Source organism: Calidris pugnax, unplaced genomic scaffold (genome assembly GCF_001431845.1).
Source record: "Calidris pugnax isolate Ruff unplaced genomic scaffold, ASM143184v1 scaffold44, whole genome shotgun sequence".
In the NCBI taxonomy this organism is placed as follows: Eukaryota; Metazoa; Chordata; class Aves; order Charadriiformes; family Scolopacidae; genus Calidris; species Calidris pugnax.
The window spans coordinates 5,939,187-5,954,699 of record NW_015094506.1 but is presented as its reverse complement, the minus strand read 5'-3'; the positions used below and the strand labels follow the sequence as shown (position 1 = coordinate 5,954,699).

General features: G+C 46.5%; 1 protein-coding gene across 1 annotated transcript; it reads right to left on the bottom strand.

Annotated features, from left to right (window-relative positions):
• Nucleotides 1-8,699: 8,699 nt before the first annotated feature.
• On the bottom strand, nucleotides 8,700-11,751 carry LOC106901168 (cytoglobin-1-like). Its single transcript, XM_014963540.1, has 3 exons — nucleotides 11,651-11,751; nucleotides 9,995-10,226; nucleotides 8,700-8,828 (listed from the first exon to the last, which is right to left on the bottom strand). Exons 1-3 carry the CDS (start codon nucleotides 11,743-11,745, stop codon nucleotides 8,700-8,702), a joined length of 456 nt encoding a protein of 151 aa, XP_014819026.1. The 5' UTR covers nucleotides 11,746-11,751.
• Between the last annotated feature and the right edge of the window lie 3,762 nt (nucleotides 11,752-15,513).

The window sequence follows — 15,513 nt, the reverse complement described above, 5'->3', positions numbered from 1 at the left end:
CCACATTGTCCAATAACTTAACAAGGATATACTGGTCTATTAAGGTGGTTACTTTGCAGTTCAGTCATTTAAAAACTAACATTTGGTTATTACAGTTCTTAACATGCAGGGGCGCTCTAGGAGAAGCAGTAGTTCTGATTACAATCCTGACCATCCTAAGATCTTCAGAGGCAAAAACCTGTAGAATGTTAATGATTGAGGCACAACCACAAACTCCTCAATGACTTCAATTTCAAAAAGCAGTATTTAATTTGGGTGCAAGCTGCCTTTACAGAAAGGGGGTGTTGTTGATTCTGTCTGATTTGAAAGTGCATTTGGGGCATATAAATTGTTCAAATATGCCCTACTCTCACACAGCAAAATTTAGAGATTGGTACATTCTCCTTGAGATAAGCATCATAGTTAAGTACCTCCGTGATGCTAAGAGCAGTGCCCTAATGATTTATCAGTATTTTCAGCAAGTTCTGCAGACTCTCCTCTGTATTTCCCTAGTCCTAATCATGGGTGTATAATATCACTATAAATGCGCTGTGCGCATTTTTCCTCAGTGTCTTTTCTGCAACTTCTTCAGTATGGTCAGAACAGAACCTTTACATCTCAGCGAGGAGTTGTGTCCAACGGGGCATATACCCTCTGCTTTCAATTCATGTTATTTTAAGCTCCTAAAAAAATAATAATACAGTAATAGTGATGGCTGACTACTTAAACACTTTTTATTTAGCCATTTGAAATCTGAACATGAGTTTTCTTCCTGGGAATACTTTATGGTTTCCTGCGTGGCCCAGCGGTCTGATAAATGTAAGTAACCAGTATTTGTCCCTCTAGTACGAGCGCACTGTAAAAGTGCTTGCTATTGTCCCACCTTTGTTAATGGAATTCTAGTGGTGTGACAAAAGGTGAACAGTCGCTTCTAGATGCATCTTGTGTAGCAGAATTGCCGATGGATGGATTGCTAACTCCTTTAGAATTCTCTTCTGGAAGAAAAATACTCCAGAAATACTGAGGACCTGTCTCCCCCTGCAGCCAGCAACTAGAAATCTTGTATTGTAAAAGAGGAGAGGGGTGGGAATTTTTATACTGTGGCAAAACACTGGGCTCCTTACTAGCAAATTCTGGATAATATGCCATTCATTTTACAAGTGGCTTTTAAATTTAATTATGAAACGGTGATTGGATTTTGAGCGTTTCCTTATTTATAGGTTTTCGTGGGGTGGTGAGCTTCATAGTATCCAAGTACCACACCGTTGTTAAACAGAGAGAAGGTAAGTCTTACCTCATATCCTGAGAAAATAATCCCAATTATGTGGGAAATACTTGTCTCATGTCTGAAATACGGACTGGAGTGCAGTCAGGAAGAGAGCTGAATTAAGGCGTTTGATGAAACACACTTCTGATGCAAGAGATCGGGAGCATCTATCGGTAAGGGAAACTACTTTATTAGTTGTGCCTGAGTAGATAAGGATCTTCTACCTTGCCATCAGAACCAAGCTACCTTTATTTCCAGGAGGGTGAAATTCATCACCTCTGTGTTTCCTGCTGACACCTGAAGAGTGGGAGTGACTGGTGTTAGTTTGCGTGGTCAAAATTACTATAAAAGGGATCTGGGGGAAATAAATCTGTCTGTCTGTGCTGCATCACATAAGGGAATGAGCTTTAACGCTAATCAAATAGTTTGGGCTTCATTACTTGTGGTCTTTAATTTCCCAGTCTTCAGTAAACAGTTCAGCAATTGTTAAATCTGACTTTTGGTCTAGAACCAGATCAGAAATACGGTGGTGAGATCATTCAGCAGATCAAGCCACTCAACCCGTTAGCCCAGGTCAAATATGTCCTTACAGGGGTGGGGGGGGCACAACCTTCACAATCATGTTTCAGTGTCACCCCGCCACATGAAACTTCCCACACAGAGCCTGTTTGGAGCCTGTTTGCCCAGGTTTTCTCCCTTGGGTTGCTACTTCAGCCACTGATTCTTAGGAGATTAAGAGAGCCAGAGGCGAGGTGTTCGACCCAGAGCAAATCTGGAGAAGGTGGTGGTGCTGTGCGGGGAGGTGTCTGCAGCGCAGGGATCTGTACTGCAACAGATCCTTTGCTAAGAGATCTCACAGGCCTGCAGGTCCTTGGGAGGGCCTGAGCTCTGAGAGTGCTCAAAGCCATTCCTATTCCGGGAAAACATCTTCCCTCTCCTGGAAGGAGGCTTTACTGCAGCCTGGGAAGGAAATGGAGCTCCTGAGGAAACTTAAGGGTGCTGTAGCTGAGCATCTCCTCTTTGAAATTTTGCTGATGCAAGTGTAGCTCCATAGTGATTTTTGTCAGGCTGTGTATTGAGGGGAAAATAATCGATTATTTCATTTATTTAAGGTGTTTGAAATGCAGTGAGCCTGCAAGCATTATTCTTGTATCTCAGAAAGCTCTCACGCACTCTGGATTAGCCAGGGGAGTGTAACAATGGAAGAACATTAAGATGGTAAGCAGCTGGGGGACGGCACATCACCAGAAAAGGGGTCCTTTCCTCAGCTATATGTGGGTGGTTTTTCCTGCTGGAGCAGCAGGGAGAAAATAGATGGAGCAACCCCCTAAGCCAATACAAAGGGATGATTGTGCAAACCTTAAACAGCCTCCCTCGGGGCAGGGATTATCTATTTAGCCCAAGGGAGAACGATAGCACCTTGTCTTAAGGCAGCTGGGGCCAACGAAAGCCAACTGAAGGCATGGATTGGTGCCTCCAAACAAATGGGGTTTAGGTGCGGCAACTTCAACACCACGGAAGCTTCTTGTTGTGATAGTGAAGCTGACTCACCATGCCTGCTGTCTCCTCCATGGGACCTAACCAGATTGCAGTTGCAGTTAACATTTGGAAAAAAAAAAAAGGTATAAAAGCAGAATGAGCTACACAGCAGAGGTGATAGCAGTGTGTGGTGTGTTGTCTAAGGGCCTGCAGCACCTGATAACCCACCCCAGTTGCTGTTCTCCATCCCGCACTTCACATCCCACCTGGCTCACTATAGTTGTCCTTTGTTGGTTGAACAGTAGAGGTTAGTTTCTCCTGATTCAGTGGCTTATAAAAAAAGTATTAATGCAATCTTCATTCAGTCCTGTATGGTTCTTGCTCTTTTTTTCTTTTTTTCTTTTTTTTCCCACTTTGATTGCTTTTTTTCTACTTGCTTCTTGATAAATTCTTGCACTGTTACTGCTCATGCAATTCTTGAATTCTTCTTTTCAGTAAGACCTGGCGATCTGGCTTTCATTCCAGCCTGCAAAACTGGGAAGCAGCGGGCTGCTGGGCAGGGCTTTCCAGCAGCTGGAAATGCAGGGGAAGAGAGGAAGAAATGGTTGTTTCTACCCAAGGTTCTCCTCTTTGTCCCTGCTTTCCCTTCTGCAGGCGCATAATGGGCAGTCAAGGGGTAATTAGAAAATTCTCTCATGGCTTGTCTCTCCTGGCTCTGGCTTTTCACCCCCTGTTGCTGGGGTAACTGCAGTCCCAAACCGCTTCCCAAGGCTCTTGGTGACGCTGCACAGAGCACCACAGGCAAGCAGCGTCCTAGGAGATACACCGGTGGGGAGTTCGGATTGGCTGGCAACAAAGCAGGGCTGGCCACGGGCAGGGGGCTGATGGACACAGAAACTGCTGTGGCTGGACAGCCCTTTCCCAGGCTGAAATGGTCTGGTGGATGCCGACTATAGCAAAGAATTGATGGTGATGCTCAGTGAGGAGCACGAAGGTTCAGCGCAAAACCGTTCCTGGTGCTGGCTCAGAGAGGCTGCAAATTTTCACAGCTCCAGCCCTCAGGCACCACCAGCATCAAAGGTCTCCTCCAGCCTCCACGTATCCATCACTACAGGGTGATATCAGGGTTAGGGACTTTATTAAGTTACAGTAGTTTGGTGCAAAGTGCTGCTGTCTTCCTAAGCTCAAACTGGTTTGCAACAGCGAAGACCTGGTGAGAGGTCTTCAACTGCTGCCTTGATGGAGGGTGGAACCATAGTCCAGGTGTCAGCTCCAATGTTTTTATTGTCATTGTCTTCCTGGTCCTAAAATTCTGCCTCTGCTTGTAACCCTGTGCAAAGCTCTGATGGTGACCCATGCTAATCATGATGTTGGAATCAGTCTGCTATGCCTGATGGCAGTGGTGTCAACAGCTGCCAGGTGTCCTTGGTGGACAGCCTGGGGAGGCTGGATGGAGATCTGCAGCACCAGTGGCATGTCCCTGATTCGTCTGCTCCTGTGTGGTCATGCAGGGGATAAAGTGAAGAATCACGTTGCTGCCTGTGAGAGGGACTCTGCAGTAGTGCTTCCTCCTGGGGAGATGCTTCCAGGGATGTCAGAAGCAGAAGCCTAGGCTCTCCAAGGCAAGCATAGAAAATACCCTTGCAGTACAACAAGGTTGCTATTTCTGCTGCCCACTGAGTAAGGAAATGATTCAGTCTAGGATGCTGCTGGCTCACACTGGGGAGAAAAATATCACTCCTATGTGTCTTGGGGTTGTTTGATGGGTGTCAAGAGGGTGGGGCTGGTCTTTTTTCAGTGGTGCCCAGGGACAGGACAAGAGGAAATGGGCACAAACTTGAATATGAGAAGTTCCACCTAAACATGAGGAGGAACTTCCTTTACTTTGAGGGTGGCAGAACACTGGAACAGGCTGCCCAGAGAGGTGGTGGAGTCTCTATCTTTGGAGACATTCAAAACCCACCTGGACACGTGCCTGTGCAACCTGCTCTAGGTGGACCTGCTTTGGCAGGGGGGTTGGACTAGATGATTTCCAGAGGTCCCTTCCAACCCCATACCATTCTGTGACAGTGACCATGTGCAATCTGACCAGTATAATCATGCCCTGAACTGTCTCAAACCCACTCTACTGCCTAAGCCAGAAGCACTCTGGTACTGGTATGGCATATAAGGTTAACCTCAGTGACACTCTAATTACAAATATTAATTAACTCAGTATTAACTTTAGCAAAGGTATAGAAAAAAGGCATCTTCTCTAACATTGCCTTTCTCTATAGCAGGATGTAATGAACGAAAGAGATTTTACAGTGTTGAAAACTGAGGTTAGAATAAGCCTGGGGACTTGTTTGGCTTGGTTTGCAGTGTGTCACACCTGTGCTTTTCTGGGACAGCTGTGCACCAGGCCTGATGGATGGGCATTTGAATTTGGTTGCTCTTCTGTTTTTCCAGGGCTGCTGGCTCCTAGTGCCAATTCAGGCATTTCAATGAATTTGTCTTATCTCAGTGGGATCTTCCATAGGCAGCTATCCTCTCTCATCACACGTTGTGCTGTTATGAGCCTTGTGGTACCTTCTGTTTAACCAGGAAAGGGGACTTGAAAGCCTAACAGGGCTCTGCTGCTCCTCTCTGGCTCTGATAGAAGTGACCACCCTGGCACCTAGCACGGGTAGAAACGTTGCTGCTCCCAGCATGTTCCCTTCTGCCCGCCACTAGATGTCTTAAACAGCACATAGAAGCAGCCTCTACTCTTTCAGTGTAAAGCAACGCCCCTAAGGGCAATAGTGGTACCTTTGCCTACAGCTCTACAGCAAAGCAGCCCTTCAATTAAATCACCAATAACGCAAGTGGCCTTCCAGCAGGAAGAATGGGTGCAAGGGAGAGTTTTCCTAGAAGGATTTCCTAGAAGCTTCCCCAAAACCACGACAAGGTTTCTAGTCCCTTCTCTGGGCAGCCATGGGATATCTGAGATGACCTTCCCATCCCTTGCTCGCCTCGCTGAGCCTCTCTACTGCCCATCTGATCACAGAAAGCAATTAGGCTTAAATGCCTCGACAGGTGGGTTAACTACTTCTGTAAACCACTCCCCGACGTTTCAAATTGCCTTGGTGTGTTTGTAGCCCTTGTCTCGCTGTCACGCACCACTCTGGGCTCTTGGATTTTATCCCAACATTGATTTGTATTTGTATGGGGATGCCTTGCAAATACACCTTCCCCTGGGTAAGTTTCTGCTTCGTCACCACAGTGACTGAAGTTTTTTAAGTTAAGTTTCTCTCATCTCTTCCCCTGTGATCTTTTGTTTGTTTTCTATTCCTTGTTCTTTCCCAAAGCTGCCCCCATTGGAAGGTCTGAGTCCGCTCAATGAAGTCGGTCAATTGAATTTAAGTTCATGTGTGTTTTTACAGCATTTAGTTAATATTTTGAGTCGGGAAAGTGTTCGCTTGTCTCTGCAAGGTCAAGTTTTGCTTTTGGGGATCCTTTTTTTTTCTCCAGTAACGTGATTGGCAAAGCACTTGGATTTTATTAACTGAGGGGATGAACTTCTTCCATGAGCTCCCTCTCACTCCTCTTCCCCTTCCCCATTATTTTCCCTGTGTTTGCACTGTTCTGGTTTAGGTCAGATACAAAGATGACTCCATGGCACTGAGCCGATTCAGCCTGTCACAGACACTTGTGCTATACTACTTGTGATGTGTCACAGATTTGTCATCTTGCCCAGACCTTCCTGGTGTCCCATGGGCTGGGTGAAAACCTTGGAGCTTTATGTGAGGGCTTTGGTCCTACTTACTGGTAGTGCTCCATGGGAAATCTCTTTCTGCTACCATTAGGTATGATGTTTCCCTTATGTTTCTCTTCACAGGATCAAAGTTGTCCCTAAGAATGCATACAGTATGGATAACACCATGTATTTACCCATTCAATAAGTAAGAAGTGTGTTTGGTTTGCCTCCCAAGTACGTGAATATTGCTGTTTTGCAGAGGCACAGTGAGGTCCAAGGAAAACCTAACAGGATTGTGCGGTGAGGCTGCTGGAAAGCTGGGAACCCAGCTCAGGTATCCTCAGTTTCACTTAAGATGCTGTCTGATCTATGGTCTGTTGGGAAAGCTTCCTGTTGTCCTTTGAAATTTCAGATAAACCAAAAAAAACCCTAAAACCAAACAAAGGGCCATGTACTCCTAAACCACCCACATCATACAAATCTTTAAAATTTAATGTGTGTCCCCACTGCAAATGGATTTTTTTAAAAAGATTCTCTCTTTACTTAAGCCTGAGTTTGATTTGTTTCACAGACTTTTCTTTTGCTACTCCTCTCTCTCCATGGCAGGGAAAACAAGAGCCCTAAACCATTGGCCAGGGCTGTCAGGCACCTGCCAGCCCAGGGTGTCTATAGCAATGACAAGCGTGTCATTACACCTGACTGTCATCATGGCAAACGGTGCTTTTAACATGCAGTCAAGCAAGTAAATAAAAAGGGGAAATTATTTTAAGCTTTTCAGAGTGTTAACTTTACTTGTACTACCTTGGAGGGATTTGAGACTATAAATATTTTTTTATAAATCTTGCTCTTTTCTTACAATACTTGGCAATGCGCTCCCCTTCCTTCCCAAGTGAGATAAAATACCAAATCAAGTAAGGCAGCCTGCCCCATCCTCCCTCTCTGGCAAGAGTTCAGCTTCTGGACTTCGGGATTTCAGCACCCTTTGCCAAACAAATGGGATGGGTGAGGAAACTATACCTTGAATGAAGGAGAATTCTGCATTTTCAGCTGTTTACAGAGTTGTAGTTTCATAGTGAAGTGAAAAGCTTCCCTTCCCACCTCCCTGGCAGCCTCATTACTGCAAGTGTGATGGGTGGGAGCTTGAGGTGGTTTCGGGAAAGCCACCAGTGCCACCAGTAAGCATGCACTGTAAACAGTTACTGCTCCTGCGCGTCACACGTGCCTTTTTTGTGCTACAAGTGAGAGGATGAGTCTGCTTTCTTGGTGTTTATTGCATTACACTGAAGCAAACCGGCGTGTAGTTATTTGCAGTTATTAGCTGATGATTTCACCATGTCTAAGGAATACAAGGAAAAGCAATTAAATAGTTTGGGACTCAGTTACCACTGAAGGGAGGCTCAGGATGTGTGACAGGACAGGATGAGGGCAGCGCTGTAGAAAACCCATTCAGCGGAGCAGCAGCCTCCCTCAGCTGGATGCTTTTTGAGCAGCACAGGAGCTAGGGAGCTCCATACTGTGCCCTCTCCTGGCTGCATGGCCAGAGCAATTTGCTGGGAGTAGCACTGTGAAATCCATGTGTTGGAGATGTTCATCCCTGCCCAGAGGGACCCGGTGGTGACCACGTTCAGCATTGCCATCCTTTGTGCTGAAAGGTGCTCCAAGAAACCTCTCCCCAGCTTGGGGAACTCCCGTGACTCATGCAGGATGGGACTAGCCCCATGTCTTTCTCAGATGTTAGTCCTTCCCATATGCCACTTCCCCCATTGTTTTCATTCAAACATGAAATAGCACCCGTACCTCTTAAATAATGACCGCTGCAAAGTCCCTGGAGATGCTTAAAAATGGTCTCCTGCTTGTCATTCATGAGGATGGAGAGGTGGTAGCTGAGATTAAGAGCTGCTGGTGCCTCTCTGGGCTGGCGCTGCTGGATGGAATAAGTGTCTCTCAGGAATAGCAAGCTTAAAGTCATCATCTTAAAATGTAGGCTTCAAAGATGGTGGCCAGAGGAACCCACCTGGAGCACTGAAGCTGCAAAGCACATCAGGATTTGTTGGTTGGCTTTGATGTATTTGTGGGTTTTATTTAACTGTAGAAACTCAGCTTGCTAAGGGAATTATTAACACTGATATCTACGTGACATAAGCCTTTTTCTTGCCTTTTTTTATTTTAACATTTTCATTCTTCCAACTGTGGCTGGAGGCCCAAAAGCAGCAAATCAGTGCTGGTGAGATGTTTGAAGAGCCTGGAGGTTGCACATCCTCACCAACCCGCCTCTTTGTAGACGTTGTTCAGGTGAGTGCAGATTTCATTGGTCACCTTCTCAAAGGAAGCTTTGCAGTCTCCGCCAAATTTCTCCTCCATCAGTTGCAAGATAATGTCACAGATAATCTAAACAACAGAAGGGAAGAAAGAACCCATGTGAACTTTCCTCCACATTAGAGACGTAAGAATTAAATATAGAATTCTGTATTTCAGCTGGGGTTCTTGGAGGGCAGGAAGGGAGTGCAAGAACAATTCAGCAGTATATAACATGCAGAGCTTGTAATAGGTCATGGAAAATTAGGTGCGTTACAGAATTCACCAAAAAATGCAGTCACTGTGGCTGGTGTTTTTAACTATCTTGTATCTAATTAATGCTGACTGCGCCCATCACTTAAAGAGGACCAGTTCACTTGGCCCACTTACTGCAGTTCTCCTGGCAGTGGACTGTCCCAAATGCTTAAAAGGCCATGAGGAACCCCGTGTTGGGCACCTGTGGAATATATGGCTTGGGGAGTAAGTTTCATCTAATCTTCCCTGCTCACTAGCTATCTATCTGTAGAAATTACAGTCACTAAGTAGATGGTATATTTTGAATTGTCAGATTCTTTTCTGTGAATCATTTATTATTTTGTGTGCATCTTTACCCTGAAAAAGACTTTTCAGGACTTCTCCAGGCAGAAGTTCTCACTTACTGAAAACTGGGCCCACTGCTTTGGAAACTACCTTCATGGTCCTTGAGTGACCAGAAGGTCCCTCTTTTTGCACTTTGTGCTGTTAGAAAGATAAAATAGTTTTAAATTAGCTCTGCCAGTGACCTTTGGTGGACTTGGGCAAGTCATTCAATCCTGTATTTACTATCTGTCTTTGTTTAGTGATGGCAATGCTGTTGCCATTGTTGCTCAATAACAGCTGGTTTAGTTGTCTTAGAAAAGCTCAGTTCTTGTTACTAGAGAAAAGTAGACATCAAGGACTGAAGTCCAGTGTTAAGCTGCTTTTCTATGTCTTGTTATTAAATGAGAAATGTGGGAATCCTGTTGCACTGAGAAAACCCTCCCCAACTCGTGGGCAGCCCTGGAGCTCCCACCTATGCCTGCATCATATTGCTGCATAGCCTTCTTTCCAACAGATGCCAGATCTTTCATTCCTGCCATCTTCCACCATCAACTGTCTCACCTACCATGACCTCTAGACTCTGGAGCGTATATATATATATGTATATTTCTATAGACAAAGCCTGTTTTCCTCAAAGGGGAAAACATCCTCAGCCACGGGGAAGAGGGCTGCTGGCTCACCCTAAAGTTTTTGGGGTCAATCTTCAGCTGGGTGGCATGTTTCTTGCCAAGTGGGTTCACTATGCCAAGAAAAGCTTCGGAGTTGTCCAGGTGTTGCACCATGTCGTTAATGGCAGAGAAAACCTTCTTGCCGTGGCCCCTGACCTGATCCGACTGTTTCATCTCTTCAGCAGAGTCCATGCCTTTGAAGTGTGAGAAGTAGGACTTGGTGTCCGGGTGTTCGGTAAACATCCTGTTGAGAAATGAGAGCTGTCCTAATTTGTGGACCAAGGCATCAATGCGGATATGGCTTCCTGTTCCAGGCCTTGTCTTATGCACTTATCACCCTTTTCCCATCTCTTTATTAGAACAGACTCCTCTTTCCCCTGCATTTCTTGGTTCTCCCTTGCCCTTCCCGTCTGTGCCCAGCCCCTGTGCCCACAGCAGCCTGGCCTCTCCCTCGCCTCTCCCTGGGGCGCTTCTCTTTGCTCACTCGGCCTTAAAGCCTAACTATCCTGGATTTATTCCACTCCTTTTACAGTAAACCTTTCCTCAGTGTTGGCTCAGTGTTAGGGGAGCTAAAATCCACAAAGAAGTGGGAGCCATTTCACATGGGGTGAGGGTGACAGTGTGATATTCCCAAAGATGTTCTGGACAGCAAATATGTCCACTGTGCTCTTGGTGGGTGTTTTCATGGAGAAGAACTACTATTGGTATTGTTAATTAACCCCTTCCTAGAGTTTATCCCAGAGCTTTCTTACTGCCTGTGATGGATTGTTGTTTGAGTACTGGGTATCGCTCATTTCGTTTATTCAAAAATAACACAACTCAATGCCATTCATAAAGGAATTGCCTTTTACAATATATCAATTACAGTCTGGGGCTGTAGGACACTAAGGCAAAGCCTTCTAGAGTGAGTTACCCCCAGGAGCCAGGCCACTGGATGCTACTAGCATTTTATAGCTGTGTTTCTGACCCCAACTGTCCTCAGTTTGTGTAGACTGCAGAAGGCTGATCCAGGCACGTGATGATGTGATACACGAGAAAGCCAGAGGGAGGGCTAAAGGTACGATAACCAGAAATAGCATTTGGACTGGTCAGTGTGTATGGAAGTGATGTAAGTCACAGCTGAGAGAGGGATACGTGAAAGGTGAATAGAAGAAACTTCTGTCTATGGAATAGGAGAGGAAAACAGAATGAAAACTAAGAGAGGAAAGCCTGCAGGAAAGGTGCAATACAATGAAAGAGATGGGCTCTGGACTTGAAAGGCTGAAGGAGAATTGGAAGAGAAATATTGAGGACATGGAAGTTAAAAAAAATATATCATTAAAGCAATTTACAGGAAAAAGGTAAGAGGGAAATAGGGTTCATGTTTTGTTCCCATTCTCTTTCATACCACACTTTCTTTTCTTTACCTTAAGTGGGTGGAGTGAAGAAATTGTTCTCATCTCTTCTTTCTTTCCCACCCCATTCCCTCTTGCCTTCTACTTTCATTTGTGTGGATCTCTCCTTTTTCCCGTTTCCTCCCTGAGGTGAGATAAACCACAGCAATCCAAATTGTGCCCAGCAAAGGCTGCGTGAAACTCATCAAGACATGCTCCTAGGTGGTAACTCCATCCTTCTTGCTGTTCGTCCTTCAACACTCAGGGGTAGCAGTGGGATGGGTTCTTTCCTTACCTGACCAGCACAGTTGCCCCATTGTCCTCAGCATCCACATATATCTTCTCCCAGGCGCCACGGGCACTTTGCACCTCTGCCTCAGAGAATGACATGGTGGAGGAGACGGCTGCAACAAAGGATGCAGTGGGAAGGAGAAGGTCAGGGAGGTCCTGGTGGGGTCGTTCTGCTCCAGTTCTCTCCTTGGGGCTCTCTAAATACTGCCCTGGGGATTTAGGAGATCTTGAATGGACTCTTTGTCTCTGTTACCCCATGGTCGCATTTCTTTGGGCTTTAGGGCTGCCTAATCATTTTTAATCAGGAAAGAAACCAACCACGTGAGGAGGGAGAACTAGCACTCTCTCTATGGTGTCAGGTGCCAGAGCAAAGATCTCACTGTCTGGGGAGAAAAAAGAAAAAAGGGGTTTTCAGTGAAGAAAAAAAGATTGGCTCTCCTCCCATCTTGCCCCTGCCAAGGCCAGCGCTTGGCTTCTCTTTCCTGAGGGTGATCTTTGCCTGAACACTAATTTTCCTGGTTTGTTTCTAGTAGCACTGCTGTGCTGTGGGCACCATGGCACCCTGCCGTCCTGTCTTCCCAGCACTTCTTGCTCCTTCAGTCCAAAGATTTCCCATTTTTCAGATCCAGAAGCTCTCTCCGGTCCTGCAGTCACGCCCTCTGGTTTAACTGGGGCTTGTCCCATGCTGCTCCCAGCCTCGATACTGGGCATGTGGGAGACATTACAATCCCAGAACGCCACCGTTGTGGGAACAGTGACGGCAGCATGGGCACAGCATCCATGGCAGCAGAGCCCTTGCAAGCCATGTCATCTTAACACCAGAGATAAATGGGTGCAGGACATCAAGGCACAAGCACCAGTAATTTGCTACCCTAATCCTCTTGGCTTGCAGCTGAGATCTCTGTCCTATCCATAAGCCCTACCTGCCTGGAAGGGAGAAAGAGATAAGGGGCAGGAGAAGGGTGAGCGAGGAGCTATAGACAGCGCGTGTGCACCTCTTATTGTCACGGTCACTTGGAACTGAAGGCAATAAAAAATCTTGGATTATCCCCACGGCGCCTGGGCTTAACCTTTGGCAGGAATGCTCTAGTTAAGTCCAGGGCATGCACACAAAATAAGGGCTAAGGGGCTTGAGGAACTTCTGCTGCTGCTGCTGGACGCCAAGTGCAGACAAAACCTTGTATTGTTTGAGATGCTTTAGAGTAGGGAAGGAACAGGCACGAGGGAGAAATGTGTAGCACAGCAAGTAAAACCAGCTGGGTACCCCAGGGCAGAAGGAAAAGGGTGTTTGCAACCTCACAGAGACCAGTCAATCTTGTCCCACCGCTGCTGAGGGATGCCTCAAATTACTTCACCGAATCTAACTCCCCTCTTCCCTCCCTCTCCCTTTCCACCTCAGCAAAAAGAATGGTCTGATACCAAGCTGCACAGCCTTCTGCTTTCTCATCCCCAAATCCTCAAAAAAGTGTCGCTGATTTCAGGAGAGCCCCAGGGAGGGGACACGCTTGTTGTGCTGCTGGGACCACTGCTTCCTTGAAGGCAAACACAAAGGAGAGAAGCACCGGTCGGCCAAGCCCAGCCCCCAGCACAGGGACACAGAGGAAGGAGCAGAGACGGCACTGTAGGAGCTGGCAGTTCCAGACCTTGGGAGCCTAAACCACCTGGGAGGATCTCAGTAGGGAAAGCACCAAGTTTTTGTCCCTCTGTACTCGGCACTGGTGAGGCCTCGCCTCGAGTACTGTGTCCAGTTTTGGGCCCCTCACCACAAAAATGACAGTGAGGTGCTAGAGCAGGTCCAGAGAAGGGCAAGGAAGCTGGTGAGGGGTATGGAGAGTAAGTCTTATGAGGAGAGGCTGAGGGAGCTGGGGTTGTTCAGTGTGAAGAAGAGGAGGCTGAGGGGAGACCTTATCACGCTCTATAACTACCTGAAGCGGGGGTGTAGAGAAGCTGGGGTCGGTCTCGTCTCCCAAGTCACAAGAGAGAGGACAAGGGGAAATGGCCTTAAGTTGCGCCAGGGGAGGTTTAGATTGGATATCACAAAAAATTTCTTCACGGAAAGGGTTATCCAGTATTGGAATAGGCTGCCCAGGGAAGTGGTTGAAGCACCATCCCTGGAGGTGCTCAAAAGATGGGTTGACATGGTCCTCAAGAATATGGTTTAGTGATTTTTTTATTGCTTATTTCTTATTTATTTTTTTGTCAGAGCTAGGTTGATGGTTGGACTAGATGATCTTTAAGGTCCCTTCCAACCTAGACAATTCTATGATTCTATGAGAGCAGAACACGCATCAGGTGTTTGCCATGGGTGGCCTGGGAGCTCCTGAAGAAAGAGTGGCACTAACTTGAGCCAAAGGGAAAGGGGCTCAGGCAGGTTTGGAGCTTGGAGGGAGACCTGATTTTTCTTCCTCTCTGTAGGTGTCATGTTCTCCTTGCAGATCCTGGTCTACCCTGACTCGCTGTGGACACTTGCAGGAGAAGCTGGATCGTGGAGGTAAGCCAGGGTCTCTGGCCTGAGCTGTGGTAGCAATGCACATTGCTTGAGGATGAGTCTTCCCTCTTAGCTTTCTTAGTCTTCTCCTCTCCATCTTCCCTGTTCGCCCTTTGTTTCTCTCCCCTTTGGTTTCTGTTTGCAGCAGTTCACAATCAAACCTCAGCTTCTGCAGTACAAAGGTACTCATTCACTTGATATATTGCCAGACATCCTGTCGTGGTCCAAAAAAATCCAAAAAAATACCCATTTAGAGTTGAGAAATTTCAGTCAAATTAATTTATTGCCAAGTAACAAACCAACCAACACTTAGACACCTCTCTTCCCTCCATCCTGGTCTCTCACCCCTGTGCCGCAGGTTACACACAGGCTCTTTGGTGAGACCACGGGCAGTGCGGGAGCTGGGGCTTGCTGCGTGGAGGTCCCTTTGCTCTTGCTGCTCCTTGTGTCCTACTCAACTGTTTTGGCATGTGGTCCTCCACCTGTCACTATCCTGTTGGGTGTTATATCTGCCCTGGCCTTGTCTCTCCTTTTTCAGCGTTCACTGCCCTTTCTTAAACGTGTTTCTGCAGAAGCACCATAAACTCATCTGGTTTGTCCAGTTTTGGGGTGCAAGGGGTCAATTTTGTCTGTTGCTGAGCTGGTTGTGAGTGGCACAGGGCATTCCCTGACCTCTTCCCTCACAGGAGAAACAATGATGCTCTCAACTGTGTCACCCTGCTCTCTGTGACATGCTTTTCTATTCTTTCCTTTCATCTTCTGGTGTTACTTCTGCTGTTTTGGAAAAATTATATTCTATTTTCCTCCTGCACAATTTGTCGAGTCCTCTTTGTAAGATGAAGGCAGTAATACCTCATAAAGTTTTGACATCTCTAATGGGCTTATGCACATCTGTTACCATACCTCTGGGGTCTCCCGTGTTTAAAACAAAAAAGCTCCAGAAGCCTGTTTTTTTTTTCTTTTTGCCTCAAAATGGTTATCACTGTGAAAAAAAGGACGAGTGCTCTGTTTATTTGTTTTTCCTCTCACGTGGTTTGTTTTATTTAATGTCCCAAAGGAAGAGAGCGCTCTTAAGTGTAATTTCTGCTGAATGGGGAGAAATATTTTCTAACGTGGGGTGCTGGGCAGTACTGCAGAGAGGGCAGGGAGGGGATGCTCCGCAGCAAGCAGGGCCAGGCCAGGGGGCAGAAGGCGCTGGGAAATCCCAGGCAGGGAGCACAGCCATGGTATTTTGGGCTGTGTGTGACAGCCAAGCTTTTCCTGGCTCTGTCCCCAGCACAGGAAACAGAGCATGTACCTCCTGCTGCAGTGTAGGGTAAGGGCAGCAGCTCTGCAAAGTGGTACTTGTTTCCAGGAAATCATGTGCTTTGTGCAGAAGG